General features: G+C 46.0%; 1 protein-coding gene across 3 annotated transcripts in view; it reads left to right on the top strand.

Moving 5' to 3' along the window:
* PLCL2 (phospholipase C like 2) overlaps window positions 1-22,496 on the top strand; it is a 206,943-nt gene that overhangs the window by 161,118 nt on the left and 23,329 nt on the right. For 2 of the 3 annotated variants that reach the window (XM_081573310.1, XM_081573311.1), the window contains exon 5: window positions 8,755-8,864. In XM_081573310.1, coding sequence (XP_081429436.1) covers window positions 8,755-8,864 — 110 coding nt within the window. Of the gene's footprint in view, window positions 1-7,994; window positions 8,146-8,754; window positions 8,865-22,496 lie in introns of those variants that run through there. The other variant, XM_081573312.1, reaches the window with a different exon arrangement.

Here is a 22,496-nt window from a genome sequence, read left to right on the forward strand (position 1 = left end):
CCCCCGGGAGGCTTTTTATCCACCCAGCCCCCAGGCCAGCACTGCGGTTTGACCCGGAGTGGCTGGGGCGATGCCGATGCAGAACGCTCACATGCTGGATACTCTGACGGTCACGCTCACAGGATTTATTCGTGGATTGGACGCGGGGCAGCAGGAAGGGAGGAGGGTGGGCCTGCAGGGTTCTTGGCTGGGTTCTCTTTACCAGGACGGGGAGGACCCCGGGAGAGAGGGTTGGAGGGAGACGATCAGAGGTTTCAGGGGTGTCAAACTTGACGGGCCTGGTTGACTTCCAAGCCTAAATGTTGGAGAGCAGCCCTGACTGGACGCAATGAATTTGGAAACCCTAAGTGCAAAGGTGGTCTTCCAAGCTGGGAGACCAAGCTCATGGGAGAAGGGACGATGAAAAAAAACAGAGCCCTGGTCCTGACTGTGTGGATGTCGGAGAGACAGGAGAGCAAGGGTGGGGACTCAGGACACAGTCAGACAGGGACGGGAGGGTGCTGAGCTTCCAGAGGATGAGGCATTTCAGGGAGACGCCCGTGTTCATGGCTCAGAGCCAAACAGTCACATCAGAGACCCCAGCGTCCTGGCACACATGGGTCACAGCTGAAGGGTCGGGTACCTGGGCGGCTGAGAGCTCTCCCGTGGTTAGGGGTGTGACCCAGTCCACACCCGTGAGAGCCACATGCAGTGAATTTCAGAATTATAGACCACGCACACTCCCAGCCAGCAGTTCCTAGTCAGTTTATGCTATGGATTTGGTCACACATTTGAGGAAATACTTATGTATAGAGTTTCCTTTATAACATCGAGAACAACCTCAACGTCACAACCTAAGTGTTCAGTAGGAGGGTTCTTGTTAAAAACATTAGGACAGATCCATGTGATGAGATCTTCAGCAACCACTTCAAAAAAGCCATATGTGTGTATATATTTACCTGCATGTGTGCACACACATACTCCATGTATACACATATATAAGGAAGATGCTATATATACATAAAGGTAAAAAAACCCCACATGTATCAATATATGCGTGTGTGTGTGTAAATGTAGATAGTTTTAAAAGGCAAGGCAGACAGTGCATGCTATTTGCTGGTAGTGGTGGTGGTTTAGTTGCTAAGTCGCGTCCGACTATTGCGACCCGGTGGACTGTAGACCATCAGGCTCCTCTGTCCGTGGGATTCTCCAGGCAAGGATGCTGGAGTGGGTTGGTGCTGTTTGCCAAGGTGTTTCAAAGGCTGGGGAGGGAGACTGGAGCCCGAACACTGAAGAGGGCCCCACCTTCTGGGCGAGGCCACCAAAGAGGAGGTCACAGTGGTTGTCCAGGGGAGGTGACAAGGAGGCTGGGGGTGGGGACACTCCGTGTACCAGTCTATGCTTTTTAAATTATCGCGCCCTGTGCCTTTTATCTGGTCAAACATGGGGAGAAGGAAAGGGAGCGGTGGGCAAGGTGGCGTCCCGAGGGCCTCGCGTGGGCCTCCCGTGCTGGTGGGGGGCTTCCCGGGGCATCCAGACACGGGGTCCCCAGCGGGGAAGCTCATCCTGGGGGGTCACCGCGGGGAGGGGCCGTCCGGAGGGGCTGCCATTTGCTCCTCCTCTGAGCCCCCGGCCCGTGTTTAGAGGGCGTGTGGGGAGAGGCCCCACGGAGGGCTAGAGGGTCAGAGCGATGCCCGTGCTGCCGCACCGGGACCACTGCCCCCGGAGCCCTGGCTGCCGCGTCCGCTCAGGAATCATGGAGTCGGGCGTCTCCGCGCCTCCGTGGGGCCTGTGGCGCCCGCATCCTGGAGGCACCCTGCGTCAGACTCTGGGCTGGCGGTGCCCCGCTTCAGACCCCCCCCCCGGGCTGGGGGCGCCCCGTGTCAGACCCCTGGGGCTGGGGGCGCCCCTCTTCAGACCCCCCGGGGCTGTGGGCACCCCGCGTCAGACCCCTGGGGCTGGGGGCGCCCCTCTTCAGACCCCGGGCTGGGGGCGCCCCGCTTCAGACCCCCCGGGGCTGGGGGCACCCCGCGTCAGACCCCCAGGGCCGGGGGCGCCCCTCTTCAGACCCCCCGGGGCTGTGGGCACCCCGCGTCAGACCCCTGGGGCTGGGGACGCCCCACTTAAGACCCCGGGCTGGGGGCACCCCTCTTCAGACCCCCGGGGCTGTGGGCACCCCGCGTCAGACCCCCGGGGCTGGGGGCGCCCCGCTTCAGACCCCCCGGGGCTGTGGGCACCTCGCGTCAGACCCCCGGGGCTGGGGACGCCCCACTTAAGACCCCGGGCTGGGGGTGCCCCGCTTCAGACCCCCGGGCCTGGGGGCGCCACGCTTCAGACCCCCAGGGGCTGGGGGCGCCCCGCGTCAGACCCCCAGGGCTGGGGGCACAGGGCGTGGGTCACAAAGCCCGCGCATCTGAGCAGGTTCTGCTCGTGAATCAGGCGGAAAAGGTGATCCCTCTTTTGTTCCCAGGGTGCTTTGACATTGTGCTCTGAGACCACGTGGTACCTTTAAAACGTGGTAAAGTGAGGTCCCGGATGGACTTGTGTTGTGTGGAATCCCAGCTTCCAGGAAGTAGCTCACTGTACCTCATTTGGGAAATCTGAAACCTTAAAATGATAGATACATGTCTCCCTTTGTCACCGATTGAAATATCCCTACCCTATGATTCTGCCTTCTATTTTCAGCACACACAAAAATATTTCTGGGGTACATGTGGGTGATAGAAGAGCTTTTTAGGACAGCAAGTAAAGTTTCAGGTGAAAAAGTAATCTTTCAGTGTATGCATTTGAGATCGACATGTCTCTTGTATTTTTTTAAAACTATAGTTGCTTCTGAAAATTTTGAGCCATGTGCTACATGGTATATTTTAGATTCAAATCATTTAGATTGGTATAGAAATTCTATCCAGAATGTTTGAAAGGTCATATGCTTCATATTTGGCATGAATAAATGCCATTTGTTTTCTGCAAAGAGGAAATGCGGCCATGTTTCTGCCTGAGCCTCCCTTTCCTTCAAAGCAAAGCCTATTCTTCATATCTTAGTGTTGTATGTATCATGTATTTTAAATTTTTTATTTTTATGACTGCTTGGTTTTCATGTAGGTTTATCCGTGATGGGAAGCAGGAAACTTGATAGGAGTGGAAATTTCTCTTCACTCCACTATATGCAGTTGCACTCATATTCTCACTAATGCAATTATGTATCATCTTGGAAGATTTACACTTCTTTATTAATTTTTTGAAAACATGATAATCTATCAGCATTGCATTTCATCTCTTGTCATTAAACTTTAAGCCTGTCAAAAAAATATTTAAATTACAGTGTTTTGAAAGAATAATTGGAAAATTATGTGAAACTAACACCTCCTTCTATAAAAAACCTGAGCTGTTTAAATTTTTGAGAGATGATGTGGAAAGAAGCAATAAACTTCCAGAACACAGTGTTTTACATAAAAATCAATCTATTTTTGCATGGCCATACCAATTTTTAAAATTTAAGATGGCAGCTGTAACTGGAAAGGTCCACCGTGGGCCCAGGGAGTGACCTCCTGTTTTATTCATGTGGCCTGTGTGTTCCATTCCCTACAGAGCAGGATGAACTAGATTCTTGTAGGATCACTGCCTTTCCATTTGGTTTCTCTCTTCTGTTTGATGCTCCCCTGGTGGCTCAGGGGTAAAGAATCTGCCTGCAATGCAGGAGACACAGGTTTGAGCCTTGGTTGGGGAAGATCCCCTGGAGGAGGGCATGGCAACCCGCTCCATGATTCTTGCCTGGAGAATCCCATGGACAGAGGAGCCTGGCGGGCTACAGTCCATGCGAGCTCAAGAGTCAGACACAACTTAGCGACTAAACCGCTACCACCGCTACTATTTGATGGCCTGTTCTCAAGTTCATTACCACAAAGGAACACAAGCAGGTTTACTTCTTGGTTAACGTCCCTGAAGAAAAATAACCCCTGGGTTTCTTCTGGGAACACAAACTTGGGGTCATGGAGTTGGAGGGACCTAACCGTAGAGTCTTGGGTGCAGAACAGCCGAGGCTCAAAGACAGTCCTCTTGACGAAAGCACAGCTGCAGCAGGCTCCGCCGGGCCTGTGCTGGGGATGTGGTCATTCGCTGCGTTTTGGACTTTTACCCACGTTTTAGTCCATGTTCCCAAGCATGTAGTTGGATTTGTGTAATGTGCCCACAGCCCTCAAACTTCCGTGTTTTTGAACACGCTGTATATTTTGACTGTTAAATGACGTAGCACACTGAAATTGTATCACATCTTGTTTTTCAGAAGACTGTTTACGCAGTTAGTACTGGTTTTCACATGAAGTGTGCTAAAACTGAACAGAGATTTACATTTCTTTCACCAGAATTAGCTGTTATCTCTTGTCTTACTTGCGTGGCAACGTTGAAGTAGAATCAAGGAATCCTGATTCCTTCGCCAGCCTTGTTAAATGGTTGTCCCAGTGTGACCTTCTGCCTTTAAAGAAAACGTGGGCAAGAACGTGCTTCATTTGAGGCCCTCATGGTGCCGTTTAGCTGAGATCAGACTAGGAAATGGGGCAGTGACAAAGAGAACAGATAGTTATTTTGTTAAACAGCCAAGCCATGCAGACAGCTCCCCATGGCTCTGAAATGCACAGATTTGTGATGAAGATGTGTTGGCATCGTATTTGGAAGACACTTGCTTGGAAATAGAACTTACTCCTTCAGGAAAACAGCGCCACTTCCTGCTGCCTCAGCGTTGCTGGCCTGGTTTCTGTTTTGGGGCCTGCAGACTGGTCCCCTGCCTCTGCTGCTCCCCGAGGCCACCAGGCCGTGAAGGCTAAGGACGACCTTCTCCCTGTAAGAACATGAGATGGCTTTGGGCTTAAATCTGTTTAGAAACTTTGAAATACTGATTTTGCCAATGGTCATCACAAAGAAATCTTTAAAATTCTAATTATTTTCAGAAGAAGGGAGGCTTTTCTTAACTATGATTCATCGACAATAGACACGTGTTAGACCCGTGTGTCAGCCCCTCCCGTCATGGGTGAAGGAGCGAGGTTGCACAGAAGCTGTCTTGGTCTGCGTCCCTCCTCGGCACCAAAGGGAGCCGCTGCACACGGTCTCTTACCTGCTAAGGAGAAACTGGTTTGGGTGGTTTTCCTGCCTATTTTCTCACCCTTTTTAGACCGTACAGGCTCCACTTAGCAGCCTCCACGCTGCTCTCAGCTCTCCCGTGATCTCCGTCCCTGCTGTGTCTGCAGGCCTGTCTCTATATCTATGTCTCTGTTGCTGCCCTGCAAATAGGGTCATCAGTGCCATTTCTCTAGATTGCATATATATGCATTAACATCTGATTCTTGTTTTCCTCTTTCTGACTGACTTCACTCGTATAATAGGCTCTAGGCTCGTTCATCTCATTAGAACTTACTCAAATACGTTCCTTTTTATGGCTGAGTAATATTCCATTGTGTATGCGTACCACACTTCCTTATCCATTCATCTGCCGATGGACATCTAGGTTGCTTCCATGTTCTAGCTGTTGTAGACAGTGCTGCGATGAACACTGGGGTACATGCGTATTTTTCAGTTATGGTTTTCTCAGGGTACATGCCAAGTAGTAGGATTGTTGGGTCGTATGGTAGTTTTACTCTTAGTTTTTTTAAGGACTCTCCATACTGTTCTCCACAGTGGCTGTACTTTAATAGACGTGTAGAATACAAGCTTTTTAGGCAGCTGTGCTTGTTTTCTCCATTTTTTCTTTATCAGAATCAGTTTTTTAATCATCGCACTGTGCTTCTTCCTTGAGTCCTCAGTCCTTCCCAGGGCAGCCTCTGGCCTTGTCCTCCTGAACTTTCTGCAGGCTGCCTCCTTACAGTCTGGGCGGGATGCTGGTCTGAGCTCAGCCTTGTTAACAGAAGTGACTGCTCCTGCTCTTCTCCCGCGTCTCATCTCTTTTCCGTGTCCCAGTCTGGATGGCCATCTTCAAAGCCTCGGTGGTGCTTCTGAGACCGTAATGCTTCCTGACTACCCGAAATATGGATATTAAAGGTTAATGCCCCGAAATCCAGATGATGCTGAAGTATGAAAACTAAAGAACCATCAGGGTCTTATTGTCAGGGCCTCATCTGGCCATGTTCTCGGAGGTGGATCTGAGTCGTCAAGGCGTGTGGCAGGGAGCCTCTCAGACCTGCCAGGGAGAAGGTGTGTGTTGCTTTGGCAGATATCCTGGATTTTAGAACATGATTGCCACCTAGTCGTGGTTATTTGTCTTTTTTTCAGTGTATTAAACCAAGCACATCCAGGGGAAGTCGGAAGCAGATATGGGGGAGGCGGCCCTCTATGTGTGCCAGGCTGCCAGCGGTGGGCTGGGGAGGGGAGGTTAGGGACCACGCTGGGGCGTTGTCCAAAGAGAGGCCGAACTAAAGGAGAAGGGTCAGTGTGGGAGTTTCCTGGATAGTGTAATGACTTCTACTAATTACTGTTCTTTTTTTTAAACCAATGAGTTTCTTAAGCTTTAACAGCATGACAGGCATTAGGGCCCTGGTTCCTATTAGGAGAGAGAAAATGGAGACGAAGCAAGACTGGATTGGCAGGTTACTGTATTTATTGTGTAAGTCAGCTCTTGTTCACTGCGTAAAGGCACTAAGGAATAAAGTTCCTGTCAATCACTGTGTAAAGGACTGCTTTGAGACGATGTTGCATAGAAAGGGAGTTAGAAATTGGGGTGCCCAACTGAACAGGAACAATGTACAGAAGAGCCCGGGCCATGTCGTGTAAAATGACAGCTGCCGCAGCGTTAGTTGTAACAGCGAAAGATTGGAGACCACGTCCATCAGTGAGGACTGGTTAAACCAATGGTGGCTCATCTCCACAATGTGGGGAGGCTCTGTAGGTGTCAGAAAAGGGTGAGAAGGGCTTGATACGTGGGCAGTGAGTGATCTCCACTGTGGCTGCACGGAGAAAGGCCACAGATTACTGTGCACACTACGCTGCTTTTGTGCAAAAAATGGACGATTGTGTGTCTATGGACACCTCTGCTTAGATCTTCAAGGAGAAAGAAGACAGTAAAAGATAAACTAAAAACTCATAAAAACGTACAGGGGGAGGGAGGGATTAGGGTAGGGGAATCCAGGAAGAAAGTCAGATTTCCCTGAATGCACCTTGATGTGTAGCTGGACTTAGGAATCACGAAAAAAATAAAATTTTATCCAAAAAACTAAAAGCATTTCCCGCCTCCACATACACAATGGGATAAAAAGGAAACAAATGAACGTAATTGTACTTTGTTAGTGACATAACTATGTAAAGAAAATAATTACCTGGACTGACCTTAGAACACTGTACTTTTATTGTACATTCTCAATGAGATGTACTCTAAGGACCAAAAAAAATGTAGAGTTTAAATTGTATTTAGCAGTCTTACTATTAGTTATGTTGATGTGGTTAATTAAGATTGTCTACCAAAGAAATAAGTCTAAGATTTAAGGAAAAAAAAAATAGTGAAAACATTGTATCTGTAAATTTGAATTAGAAGTACAAGCAAGATCTTATTCTTCCCTTAAAAAAAATAGCCCTGTACCTCAGACCTGTTCACTGAGGAGCCTGGGAAACAATGGAACCGCAGTAACAGTGAGCACTCCTGGCCCTCAGATTGTGGTCTTTGAGCACCATTTTCCTCTGTAAGAATCCAGAGGTCCTTGGAGAAATGCCTGGTTCCAGGCCCAGGTGAGCAGTACATGCTTCCTCTAGAACGTCTTATGCCAGAAGCAAGGGACGTGCCAAAGGCCAATCAGTGACCTCAGAAGGACTTAGAAACCCACCTGCAGGGTTCCCATTGGCCAGCGATGGGATAACTGACCGCAGGTGAATATGTAAAAAACCCCATGCGTTTTAATGATATTAAGTCGGGAAGAGGACTTCCCACCACTCCTGCGTTCATGCTGTTTTGAGTGGCGGTGAGGAATATGCACTGATCATGTGACGTATACAGAGTTAGGGTGCTCTGGCTTTCTCTCACCCTCTCCCCTCTGCTGCAGGCTTGGTCTGGGACCTCGGGTCGACTCTTACTGGGGCAGGAAACACAGTGCTTTGTGCCTTTTTTCATCCCTAATTGCCAACACTGAGACCTCAGTTCAGTTCAGTTGCTCAGTCGTGTCTGTCTCTCTGCGACCCCATGGACTGCAGCAGGCAAGCCTCCCTGTCCATCACTAACTCCTGGAGTTTACTCAAACTCATGTCCATTGAGTCGGTGATGCCATCTAACCATCTCATCCTCTGTCGTCCCCTTCTCCTCCCGCCTTCAATCTTTCCCAGCATCGGGGTCTTTTCCAATGAGTCAGTTCTTTGCATCAGGTGGTCAAAGTATTGGAGTTTCAGCTTCAACATCTGTCCTTCCAATGAACACCCAGGACTGATCTCCTTTAGGATGGACCGTTGAGACCTTGGTGGAGCTAAAATCGGCCTCCGAGATTCCAAAGCCTGGGCCCTGGTCCACAGTCCCTCCCGCTCCCTCAGCCTCAGTCTCTGAACCTGGCTGAGTCTCTTAGGCGCCCCCACCTCTAGAGGAAGAATGTGGACGGTCACTTGTGCCCTGGGAAGCCTTCCGGTCCACAGACATGCACTCGGAGATGCCGTCTGCCTCACAGGGGCTGTGACTTGGCAGTGCTTCCCCCGCTGGAACTTTCTTATTTCATCCTCTGTGAAATCCCAGTGGAGACCTAGACAGATAGGTATTGCCGGCCCGTTACCGCAGATTGGGTGGGGAAGTAACGTCCTGTGTCTCTCTGCTTCTCTCAGCCATGGAGTTCCACGAGCAGCTGCACAGCATTGGCGCCAGGGAAGGCCTGAAGGAGCGCAAGCTGCAGAAGGCCGTGGAGAGCTTCACCTGGAACATCACAATCTTAAAGGTATTTCGGAGTTGTTTCTGGCACCCCTGATTTTGCAGCCGTTTTCTGCCTGTTGCTTCCCACCCGTTAGCGTCCCATTTCCTGCGCTGTGCATCACCAGCCCATCAAGGCTACAGTGTTGTCGCGGAAGTCCAGTGAGGACTCTGCTTTTGGGAGAGCCTGCGGCACGGTCACTGGGCAGGCGGCTCACGGGGAGGACACGTGAGTGGCTGGCACGTTGTGGGTCCTGCCAGGAAGGGAAAGGGCCTTGCGTTGCACCCTTGAAGTGCTGCAGAGTTCATAGCTGCCAGTCGCTGCATGTGAAACAGCACCGATTACAGAGAAACGACTGGAGTTGGAAGATTCTAGTTCCTCACATTTCATTCAGCGCTTGAAAGTATAATCACAGCCTTAACATTAATGTGATCCCAGAAAAAAAATAGGAAAGAACTGTGTGGGGTGCAGTCGAAAGAAGTATGTGAAGGGAATTGCCGTTTGAAAGACATTTCCCTCCAAGGAAAAAACACCCATGACTGTTTCTCTGTTCCCTTCTTTCTTTTCTGCTCATCTCTCCCTCCCTTCCTCCTTCCCTCCTGCTCTTCCATCTATTTCAGCATGACCACTTAAAAATTAACTGTTCTTATTTTATTATGAAAGTAATGTATTTTCATTATAGAAAATGTCAAACTAGCATAACCAAAGGTGAGCATAGTCTCACCATCCAGGGTCTTTTGCTGTACATTCCCCCAGCCTTTTTCTCTCTCTATATAATATATTGTTGTTGTTTAGTTGCTCAGTCGTGTCCAACTTTTGCAGCACCATGGACTGTAGCCCACCAGGCTCCTGTGTCCCTGGGATTTTCCAGGCAAGAATACTGGAATGGGTTGCCATTTCATTCTCCAGGAGATCTTCCCAACCCAGGGATCGAACCTGCATTTCCTGCATTGGCAAGTGGACTCTTTACCGCTGAGTCACCTGAGAAGCTCTGTATGTAATATGACACAATTTTAAAAATACTATTATGTGTGTGCCTTGGGGCTTCTCTGGTGGCTCAGATGGTATAGAATCTACCTGCCATGCAGGAGATCCAGTTTTGATCCTTAGGTTGGGAAGATCCCCTGGAGGAGGGCATGGATACCCGCTCCAGTATTCTTGCCTGGAGAATCCCATGGACAGAGGAGCCTGGTGGGCTACAGACACGGGGCTCGCAGAATGAGACACGGGCTCGCAGAGTGGGACACGGGGCTCGCAGAGTGGGACACGACGGAGCGACTGAGCAGCGGCCTGTGCCTTGGAACTTTTTTGTGTTTTGTCTCGATGATCTTTTCTCCACTCAATGTTTGGGACTTTGAATAATAATAACACAAATATTATTTCTGTCTGGACCTTGGACAACTGAACGTAAAATTACTCTGTGGTTCACCCTCCCAGCTTTCCTCTCTGGGTTGAATTCAAAGCTGTAAAACATTATCACAGCTGCCTTTTAAAATTTTCCTGTTCCCCTTCGAGTTAAAGGATCCATCCTGCAGCAGACAAGTTTTCTGATTTGATTTAATGAGAAGTCACCCTTCCCGAGCTAGCCAACTTGCAGTTTCTCATCTTAACGCCCCTACTCATTAGTATAATTAAAGTCATTTTCTGAACTTTTTCAAATACTTCCCTTCCTACACATGTACTTTTTAAAATCTCTAGATCTTCTGCTTAGTATTTAACTCTGATCACTTGTAGTTCAGTAAACAGCAGATAGAAAAATTTATAATGGAGAGGCATTTGGCTTTACAACTTGCTGGTACACTATAAACTTCCTGCAAACCTCAGGGAAAAATAGTGCCATAGTGTGTAGCCCTGTGATAGGAACAAAGGCTCATTTGGCTTTTTTTTTTTTTTTTTACAAGATCCCAGGGGATTCTTACTCACATTACAGTTTGAGAAGCACTGGGCTGAGGACCCCTGGAAATGGAAGCCTGGTGCAGACAGTCGTGAAAAACAGCCGGCACAAAGTAATGGATCAGATTTTAGAAACATGAAATTGAAGCAAACAGCTGCACAGAGGAAACCATTTTCTTATGAATTATGTCCAGGGGAGAGAATTAAAGCCTCAGACTTCTGTTCATATGGAAACACATGTCTAGGACAGGGTAACAGACTTTTGAAAGTCTCCAGGGTAGTATTTGCTCTAGGTGGTGTTTGCATATGGCAGAACCAGGCGTGGAGTGGGGAAGGGCTGTAGAGATCTGTGTGTATTTTCTGTACAGCTGGGGCCTTGATCATGGCCGTGTATTTCACAGGTGTAAGCTTTCTTTGGAAAGTCCCGTGCTCATGGAGTTTTAGACGTGGGTCCGGGCTGAGCTCCCAGCCTTCTCCGGGCAGGAGGGTGTGGGTCTCTCACATTCCTCTCCTCACCTGTTCTTTGCGCTGAGCTGGTCCTCCAGGGCTGTGTGTGGTGGGCAGCGGGTACCCTCCTGGGGGCACAGAGGCTTGGGGAAGCCTCCAGACCTTCCCTTCAGACATGCCGAGGAGCCTGGAGCTGTGCGACCAGGTGTACGAGTTACCTGGGTGCCTAAAACGCAGCTCCTCGCGCCCCGCCTCAGACCTCCAGGGTCAGCGTCTCGGGGTGGCCTCAGGTCTGCCTGTCTGACAGGGTCCTCAGGGGATTCGGAAGCTCCCTGAGAACCTGAGTGCCAGCCCTCTGGAACCAAATCAGAGAAGCCAACTGCCTTCCGAGTCAGCCCACTCATCTGAACCACGTGGCAGGCAGGGTGGCCGGTGGCTGCAGAATGAAGGACTTGCAGTGTGGGGATCGGGGAAGTGACCCCTGGCCAGAAACAGCTTTCTGCCCACGGTGTCAAGCCCCATTTTCATGAGTCTCTGCTGGCTTTGTTAAGGGTTACTTTAAAATGCAGACATGGAGGAAGGAGAAATGCCTATCTGATCCCACACCCAGAAGGACCCACTGTTAACATCTTGGCGTATTTTCTTTTAAAGATTGACGTGTGTATTTTGAGTGCCTGCACTGAGCTTTCTCTGGGCGCAGCCGGGGAGGGCTGCTCTCCAGATCTGGCGCGTGGGCTCCTCGCCCCGGCGGTCTCTGTTGCCGAGCGCGGGCTCAGCAGTTCTGGTGCACGGGCTTAGCTGCCCCACCGCAGGTCGGGTCTTCCCGGACCAGGGATCGAACCTGTGTCCCCTGCAGTGGCAGGTGGAGTCTTAACCATTGGACCACAGGGAAGCCCAACATCTTGTCATGTTTACTTCATTTTTTTTCCTTTGAATAAAAATCATTTGTTTTTGTGAACATGTCTTCATTATAAAGAACTTTTTTAATGTATAAAAGATAAGTTTTAAAATGACCTCAGATCCTCCATCTGAGAAATAATTGTTTTTAAATGCGAGTGACCTTATTCCAGGAACTGTTTTATATGCATATGGATGGGTGAATAGAGATATATTTTATTGATTCTCAGTCATACTTTTTTCCATGTTTTTCACATCTTTGATATTTTTGTATATCATATAATTCATGGCATCTTTGCATTGTAACCTAGTTAAATTGGAGTGATTTTCTTCCTTGTGAAAGTCACTCAGTCATGTCCGACTCTTTGTGACCCCATGGACTATACAGTCCATGGAATTTTCCAGGCCAGAATACTGGAGTGGGTAGCCTTTTCCTTCTCCAGGGGATCATCCCAATCCAGGGATCGAACCCAGGTCTCCCGCATTGCAAGCGGATTCTTCACCAACTGAGCCACCAGGGAATGTATGTCTTATAAGCATCAGTGTCTCAGATATTATGAAATAAGATATATCAGTAGACAGGATCCTACTATAATTTCTCTTATTTAATTTTTTAAGTACTAAATTTCACTTTGAAGTAAAGTGTTAGTCACTCAGTCGTGTCTGACTCTTTGTGACCCCAGGGACTGTAGCCCTCCAGGCTCCGTCCATGGGATTCTCCAGGCCAGAATACTGGAGTGGGTTGCCATTGCCTTCTCCAGGGGATCTTCCCGACCCAGGGATCGAACCCAGGTCTCCTGAATGCAGGTGGATTTTTTGTCATCTGAGCCACCAGGAAACCCAAAAGCAACCATAAGGAAACTGAATGAATTGCTGGACAGTTTTTACTCTAAAGGGTATTTATTTCCTATAAAATCCCTCTGAGGTTAAGAAAAAAGATTATGTACACTGTTAATTGGAGTCATTTTTGAAAGCTATATATTTGGGTTTTTGGGGTTATATGTTTGGATTAATTGGGTTTTTTGAAAGCTGCTGCTGCTGCTGCTAAGTCGCTTCAGTCGTGTCCGACTCTGTGCGACCCCGTAGACGGCAGCCCATCAGGCTCCCCCATCCCTGGGATTCTCTAGGCAAGAACACTGGAGTGGGTTGCCATTTCCTTTTCCAGTGCAGGAAAGTGAAAAGTGAAAGTGAAGTCGCTCAGTCGTGTCTGACTCTTAGCGACCCCATGGCCTACAGCCTTCCAAGCTCCTCCCTCCATGGGATTTTCCAGGCAAGAGTACTGGAGTGGGGTGCCATTGCCTTCTCCGTTTGAAAGCTACACATTTCAATTATAAGGTTTGTTGGTTGACCTTCTGCTATGAAAGATGAGACTATTGACACTTTCTAATATTTCTAGGTGGGAAGTTAGGCATATTGTTATTTTTCCATTGTCCAGGTTTAAACATCCCCCGTTGGTCCCAGGACTGTGGTTCCCATGTTGCTCACTCACAAGCTCAATATTTAAGCTGGTTTGCTGTCACCAGCAGTCCAAGAAATCACCCATGCTTTGCTGTAGCCCGAGGGAATGGCCGAGAAAGAAGTCTCAGCTGGTGTCAGAGACAGCCTTTGTTTGGGTACTTGGGCCCAGCTTTCTCAGGGTTTGTCCCTGTCCTGTTCTAGGGTTTCCCCTAATAACTGGGGAGAGGGTGTCATTCATTCCACAGACTTCTGATTGCTTTTAGTCCAGAAACCAGCCCTCAAGGCCTCACACTCCTTAGATAGTCAGCACCATTCTTTCTTTTCGGATGAGCTTTATTGAGGTATAACTTATGTAAAATAAAATTCACCAGTTTTAACTGTGCAATTCAGTGAATTTTGACGAATGTGTGTAGTCGCGCAGCCTACCACCGCGACGACAGACCGCCATCCCAGGGGTCCCCTTGTTCTGCTGCGTAGGAAACTCCGCTGCCTGGCCGCCTGCTGGTCTAATTCCTGTCTCTCTGGTTCCCCTGCTCCAGAAGGTCACAGACATGGAGACGTGTACTAGTCACCTTTGTGCCTGGCCTCTTGTATTTAGCAGAACACTTGCGATTCATCCAAGTTGATGTTTCAGTAAGCTATTCCTTTTTACTAATAAATAGTATTCTATCCTGTGGGTGTACCACACTTTGTACATTCACTAGTGGAGGACATTTGGGTTACTTCTAGTTTCTACATATTACGTATACAGCTGCAGTGAACATTCACATACAAGTCTTTGTGTGAACATATAGTGTTGGTTTTCTTGGATGAGTACCTATGCGTAGAATTGCTCATTTGGTAATTGTGTGTCAGATTTAATAAGAAATTGCCAACTGCTTTATGAACCGTTCATAGAGAATTCCCCCAGCAGTGTTACAAGACTTGCAGTTACCCCACACCTTTGTCAACACTTGATACTGTCAGTTTGGCAAGTCTAGTAAGTGTATAGAGTTTCAGCATCTTTTTGTTGCGTCTTTACTTCTTTTAGATTTTTAAAGAGGTCATGATGGGTCTTAGCGTAGCTTTGTTTTTTCTGCTTAAGAGTTCTTCAAGATTTTTCTATATGCGGGTTTATAGTTTTCATCAAATTTGGAAAGATTTCAGCCATTGTTTCTTTACGTTTGTTTCTGTTTTACCCTTTGTCCCCTCCTCGGGTGACTCCATGTGTACGTAGGTACTGTTTGACATCACCCCACAAGTCACAGGTGCCTGCGCGTTTGATTCAGGCCTTTCAGCTGTTTTTCTAAAGTTTCTCGAGTTGCGTCTTCAAGCAGTATTGCTGCATCCTCCACAGCCTCTCCTCTGCCGTCGACCCTGTCCAGCGGGATTTTTGTTTTACTTTCCCCACCTCTCTTCTGTCCCCATGCCATCCTCTCCCTCCCTGAACATGTGTATTTCCAGCAGCTGCTGTGTCCCTCCCTCCCTCTCTGTTACCCTTGATGCCACCTCGCCTCCCTGAGCTCTGGAGCGGACCTGCTGGGCTCCGTTTGGGAAGCTCCCCTTGCATTGACCTTGTGTCTGAACCTGTTCCCCCAGGGCTCCCCATCTGGCACTTTCTAGAAATCATCGCTTTATACGTTGTGTCTGGTTTTCTAGTTCTGTGTCAGCCACACCCCTGACTCTCCCGTGTCACCTAACAGAAGTGAAAAGAGAAAGACACTCCGTTTGTATCCCTCCAGGTTGGCTGACTGTTAGAATTTTCAGGGTTTTTGTGAGCTACCAGCATGGGTCCTGAGAGTTTCAGGCATTTATTAACCTCTGTCCTACCCTAGTCTTTGTGGGAGGGCTGCTTGTGTTTGCGCATTTGTGCTTGGGGATGTTTTCCAGTTTTACTCTTTCTGCTCATTTCATCACAGATGTGGGAAGGAAGTTCTGTAATGCCTTAAAAATTTTTTTTACTTTGTATTGGAGTATAGTTGATTTATAGTGTTGTGTTAGTTACAAGTGTATAGCAAAGTGATTCAGTTATACATATGTATCTGTTCTTTTTAAAATTCTTTTCCCAGCTTAGGTTATTACAGAATATGGAGTAGAGTTCCCTGTGCTAAACAGTAGGCCCTTACTGGTTATCTATTTTAAATATAGCAGTGAGTACATGTCAGTCCCATACTCCCAATTTATCCCTCTCCCAACATTTTCCCTTTAGTAACAGTAAGTTTGTTTTCTAAGTCTGTGAGTTTGTCTCTATTTGGTAAATAAGTTCATTTGTATCAATTTTTAGATTCTGCATATAAGTGATATCATATATTTGCCTTACTCTGAATTAATTCATGTAGTATGATAATCTCCAGGTCCATTCATGTTGTTGCAAATGGCATTATTTCATTCTTTTTAATGGCTGAGTAATATCCCATTACTCAAGAATCAAGATTGCCGGAAGAAATATCAATAACCTCAGCTACGCAGATGACATCACTTTATGGCAGAAAGAAAAGAAGAACTAAACAGCTTCTTGATGAAAGTGAAAGAGGAGAGTGAAAACGTTGGCTTAAAACTCAACATTCAAAAAACTAAGATCATGGCATCTGGTCCCATAATTTCATGGAAAATAGTTGGGGAAATAATGGAAACAGTGAGAGACTTTATTTTGGAGGGCTCCAAAATCACTGCAGATGGTGACTGCAGCCATGAAATTAAAGACACTTGCTCCTTGAAAGAAAAGCTGTGACAAACCTAGACAGCATATTAAAAAGCAGAGACATTACTTTGCTGACAAAGGTCCATCTAGTCAAGGCTATGGTTTTTCCAGTGGTCATGTATGGATGTGAGAGTTGGACGGTGAAGAAAGCTGAGCGTCGAAAAATTGATGCTTCTGAACTGTGGTGTTGGAGAAGACTCTTGAGAGTCCCTTGGACTGCAAGGAGATCCAACCAGTCCATCCTAAAGGAGATCAGTCCTGGGTGCTCATTGGAAGGACTGATGTTGAAGCTGAAACTCCAATACTTTGGCCACCTGATGTGAAGAACTGACTCATTGGAAAAGACCCTGATGCTGGGAAAGATTGAGGGCAGGAGGAGAAGGGGACGACAGAGGATGAGATGGCTGGATGGCATCACTGTCTCACTGGATGTGAGTCTGAGTAAACTCTGGGAGTTGGTGAAGGACAGGAAAGCCTTGCATGCTGTAGTCCATGGGGTCACAAAGAGTTGGACACTACTGCGTGACTGAACTGAACTGAATATCCCGTTGTATATGTGTACCACGTCTTCTTCACCCATTCATCTGTCAGTGGACATTTAAGTTGCTTCCATGCTTTGGCTATTGTAAACAGCACTGCAGGGAACAACTGGGATGCATGTATCCTTTTAAACCCTATTTCTCTCCAGATACATGTCCAGGAGTGGGATTGCTAGATCACATTGCAGCTCTTTTCTTTAGTTTCTTAAGGAACCTCCATACTGTTCTCCATAGTGCTTGCACCAGCTTACATTCCCACCAACAGTGGGGGAGGGGACCCTTTTGAGACAACGCCCTCTCCAATATTTATTGTTGGTAGACTTTTTGATGATGGTTGTTCTGATGGGTGTGAAGTGATACCTCATTGTAGTTTTGATTGCATTTCTCTAATAATTAACGGTGTTGAACATCCTTTTATGTGCCTCTTGGCCAATTCTATTTCTTCTTTGGAAAAGTGAAGTGTCTATTTAGGTCTTCTGCCCATGTTTTTATTGTGTTGCTTATATATATATATATATATATATATATATATATTTGAGCTTCATGGGCAGTTTGTAAATTTTGGAAATTAAGCTCTTGTCAGTCACATTGTTTACAAATATTTTCTCCTATTTTGTTTTATCATTTCCTTGGCTGTGCAAAAGCTTTTGACTTTAATTTCCATTTGTTTATTTTTATTTCCATTACTGTAGAAGACAGATATTGCTGCAATTTATATCAAAGAGTGTTGTGCCTGTTTTCCTCTAAGCGTTTTGTAGTCTCTGGTCTTAAATATAGTTCTTTAATTCATTCTGGGTTTATTTTGATGTATGGTGTTAAAGAATACTCTGACTTCATTCTGGACATGTAGCTGTCCAGTTTTCACAGCACCACTTATGGAAGAGACTGTCTTTCCACCAGTCTCTTCTCTTGCCTCCTTTGTCATAGGTTAGGTGACCATGGGTGCCTGGGTTTGCCTCTGGGCTTCCTATATCCTGTTCATTGCTGTAGATTTCTGTTTCTGTGTGATCACCATACTGTCCTGATCACTGTATTTATGTAGCATAGTCTGAAGTCAGGGAGCCTGATTCCGCTAGCTCCGTTCTTCTTTCTCAGGATTGCTTTGATTGTTTGCAATCTTTTGTATTCCTCACAAATTGTACAATTTTTTGTTCTAATTCTGTGGAGAATGCCGTTGGTGCTGTGAGAGGGATTGCGCTGACTCTGCAGGTTGCTTTGGGTGGTGTCCTGGTTCTCACGGTGTTGACTCTTCCAGTCCAGGAGCGCAGTGCATCCCCCCATTTGTTCGTGTCGTCTTTGATTTCTTTCATCAGTGCGTTAGTTTTCTGTGTACAGATCTTCCGTCTCCTTATTCCTAGACATTCTTTTTGATTAGGTAGTAAACGGGACTGTTTCTTTAACTTGCATTTCTGATTTTGACCTTGTGTTGTTAGTGTATAGGAGTACAATAGGTTTCTGTGTATTAATTTTATATCCTGAAACTTGACTGAATTCACTGATAGCTCTAGTAGGTCTCTGGTAGCATCTTCAGGATTTTCTGTGTATAGTATCCTGTCATCTTCAAATAGAGACATTTTAACTTCTTTTCCAATTTGGGTTCCTTATTTATTTTTTCCTTCTCTGATTGTCATGATAGGACTTCCAAAACTATGTTGAATGAAAACAGTGAGAGCGGATATCCTTGCCTTGTTCCTTATCTTAGGGGAAATGTACCCAGCTTCCCACCGCTAAGAACGGTGTGAGCTGTAGGTTTATCACGTCTGGCTTTTTTATGTTGAGGTGGGTCCCCTCTGTGCCCACTTTCTGGAGAGTGTTAATCATAAATGAGTATTGAATTTTGTCAAAAGCTTTTTCTACAACTGCTGACATTATCATATGATTTTTATTCTTCAGTTTGTTAAGGTGGTATATCACAGTGATGCTTTGTAAATACTGAAGAATCTTTGCATCCCTGGGACAGATCCCTACTTAATCATGGTGTATAATCTTTCGTGTATTGTTGGAGTCATCGGTTTGCTAGGATTTTTTTTGAGGATCTTTGTTTGGTTTTTGTATCAGGGTGATGGTGGCCTCATAGAATGAACTAGGGGGCGTTCCCTTCTCTAAAATTTTTGGAACGGAAGGACAGGTGGTAACTCGTTTAAATGTCTCATAGAATTTGCCTGTGAAGCTATCTGGCTCTGAACTTTTGTTTGTTGGAATTCTTTAAATTCACAGTTTCGGTTCACTGCTTGTGATTGGTCTGTTCATATTTGCTGTTTCTTCTCTTCTTGTCTCAGGCCTGGGAGACTGTACCTTGTTAAGCACTTGTCTTTTCCAGGTTGTCCATTTTATTGGCATATAGTTACCTGCAGTGGTCTCTTATGATCCTTTGTATTTCTGTGGTGTTGGGTATAACTTCTGTTTCATTTCTAATTTTATTGACTTGAGACCTAAAGGTTTACCAATTTTGTTTATCTTTTCAAAGAACAAGTTTTTAGTTTCATTGATCTTTTCTACTGATTTCTTCATCTTGGAGAAGGAAATGGCAACCCACTCCAGTGTTCTTGCCTGGAGAATCCCAGGGATGGCGGAGCCTGGTGGCCGGCTGTCTATGGGGTCGCACAGAGTCGGACACGACTGAAGCGACTTAGCAGCAGCTTCATCTCTATTTCATCGATTACTGCTCTGATCTTTATGATTTTTCTCCTTTACTAATTTTGGGTTTGTTTCTGCTTCTTTCTCTAGTTGCTTTAGGTGTAAGGTTAGGTAGTTTGGGATTATTCTTGTTTTCTGAAGTAAGATTGTATTGCTATAAATTTCCCTCTTAGCACTGATTTTTCTGTGTCCCATAGGTTTTTAGATCATCATACTTTCATTTTCATGTATCTGTAGGTTTTTTAAAATTTCCTCTTTGATTTCTTTAGGGATCCATTGCTTGTTTAGTAGCATATTGTTTAGCTTCCTGTGTTTGTTTTATACAGGTTTTTTCTTACAGTTGATTTATCTCGTAGTGTTGTGGTTGAAAAAGATGCTTGATATGATAGTTTTCTTAAATTTACTGAGGTTTACTTTGTGATCTTGGTTGTGATCAATCCTGGAGAATATTCCGTGTGCACTTGAAAAGATTGTGTATTCTGCTACTTTTGGATAAAATGCTCTGGAAATATCAATTAAGTCTACCTGGCCTGATGTATCACTTAAGGTCTGTGTTGTGTTTCCTTATTGATTTTCTGTCTGATGATCTGTTCATTGATGAAAGTGGGGTGTTGAGGTCCCCCGTTGTACTATTGTGTTACTGCCAATTTCTCCTTCATAGCTATTAGCATTTGCCTTGTATATTGAGGTCCTCGTATGTCAGCTGCATATATATTTACAGTAGTTGTATCTTTGTCTTAGAAAGATGCCTTTGTTGTGTAGGGTCCTCCTTTATGTAACAGTTTTTATTTTGAGGTTTATTTCGTCTGATATGAGTATTGCTATTCCAGCTTTCTTTTGATTTCCATTTCCATAGAATTCTTTTCCATCCCCTCACTTTCAGTCTGTATGTGTCCCTAGGTCTGAACATGTGGGGCTCTTGTAGACAACTTATATATGGGTCTTGTTTGTGTATCTATTCAGTCAGTCTTTTCATTGGAGCATTTTATGCATTTATGTTTAAGGTAATTATTGACACGTATGGCTTTATTGCCATTTGGTTACTTGTTCTGAATTTGTTTTTATAAGTCTTTTTCTCCCTTTCCTCTTGCGTTTTCTTCTCTTGTGATTTGATGACTAACTTTAGGGTTGTATCTGGATTCCTTTTTCTTTGTTGTGTGTCTATTGTAGATTTTCAATTTGCAGTCACTATGAGGCTTTGACATAGCAGCCTATAAATATACAAGATAGTGTCAAGTTGCTGGTCTTTTCATTTTAAACCCATTCCAGCGCCTGCGTCTGTGCCCCTCGTCTCCTGCGTTTGCTGGTTTTGATGTCATGTTTGTGTGCGGATTGTCATCTACCTTCACTTATGTTTGCCTTTATCGGTGAGCTTCCCCATTTGTAATTTTCTTTTTTCTACTCGTGGCCTTTTCTTTTCTACCTAGAGAGGTTCCTTTAGCATTTGCTGAAACACTGGTCTAGTGGTGACGATTTCTGTTAGCTTTTGTTTTTCCATAACTTTTTATTTCTCCATCAAATGTAATTGAGAGCCTTGCTCAGTATTCTTGGTTCTTTCTTTTCATCACTTTAAATATATTGTGCCAACTCCCTTCTGGCCTACAGAATTCCTGCTGAAAAATCAGCCGATAGCCTTATGGGAATTCCCTTGTGTGTTATTTATTGCAGTTGCCTTGCTGCTTCTAATATATTCTCTTTGTCTTTGTCAGTTTGATCACCAAGTGTCTTGGCACGTTCCTCCTTGGGTTCATCCTGCCTGGGACTCTCTGCACTTCCTCCACTTGGGTGGCTTTCCTTTCCCATGTTAAGGAACTTTTCAGCTATTATCTCTTCAAATATTTTCTCAGGTCCGTTTTCTCTCTTCTCCTTCTGGGATTCTCATAATGCAAATGTGCATTTAATGTTGTTGTAGAGTTCTCTTGGACTGTATTAATTTCTTTTCACTTTTTCTTCTTTATTTTACTTTGTTCCTTGGCAATTATTTCCACCATTCTGTCTTCCAACTTAGCTATTCATTCTTCTGCCTCAGTTATTCTGCTCTTGATTCCTTTTAGCATTTCTTTCATGTCAGATATTACATTGTTCCTCTCTGTTGGTTTCTTCTTTGGTCTTCCAGCTCTTTATTAAACATTTCTTGTGTCTTCTTGGCCTGTGTCTCCCTTTCTGAGACCTTGGATCATCTTCACTCTCATTTCTCTGAATTATTTTTCAGGTAGGTTGCCTATTTCTAATTCACTCAGTTGTTCTTCTAGGGTTTTTTCTTGTTCCTTCATCTGGGACATATTTTTCACTGTCCCACCTTGTCTGACTTTCTGTGAGTGTGGTTTCTGTTCTGCAGGCTGCAGGACTGCAGTTCTTGTTTCTGCTGTCTTCCCCTTGGGTAAGGCTGGCCTAGAGGCTTGTGCAGGCTTCCTGGTGAGAGGGACTGGTTCCTGCCCACTGATGGGACAATGGAGGATGAGATGGTTGGATGGCATCACCGACTCAATGGATGTGAGTTTAGGTAAACTCCGGGAGTTGGTGATGGACAGGGAGGCCTGGCGTGTTGCAGTCCGTGGGGTCGCAAAGAGTCAGACATGACTGAGAGACTGAACTGAACTGAATAACAGTTTTCAGACTCAAGCAAAATCAGACCTCCAAGTCTCATTCTGGGAGGATTAGCCCCCCAGGCATCTGAAGTTTGGGGGGACTCCTGGCCACCCCATCTTATCAGGAATGCTGACAAGCCAGAGCCTTTAGGAGATGAAGGGACCCAATGGGGAGGAGACCAAACGCCATCTCACCCTGACTCCTGGGGTCTGAGAGAAGACACAGCTGTCCCCGAGTATCTGCTGGGCGCTGAGGGAGGAGGCGTACACATCTGTGCTGCTTTGAGAGGATCCATCTCATTGGTGAGGAGGAGTCACAGAGACGGCCGACACTGTACTGCATGACCCACAGCACGATAGAGGAGGAAGCCGGCAACTGCGCGGGAGCCTCCAAAGGGGGTCTGACAGCTTTCCCCTTCTCTCCTCCTGCCCCTGATCCTTCCCAGCATCAAGGTCCTTTCCAATGAGTCAGCTCTTCCCATCAGGTGGCCAAAGTATTGGAGTTTCAGCTTCAGCATCA

Source organism: Giraffa tippelskirchi, chromosome 2 (genome assembly GCF_054371585.1).
Source record: "Giraffa tippelskirchi isolate mGirTip1 chromosome 2, T2T-mGirTip1v1.2.pri, whole genome shotgun sequence".
NCBI lineage: Eukaryota > Metazoa > Chordata > Mammalia > Artiodactyla > Giraffidae > Giraffa > Giraffa tippelskirchi.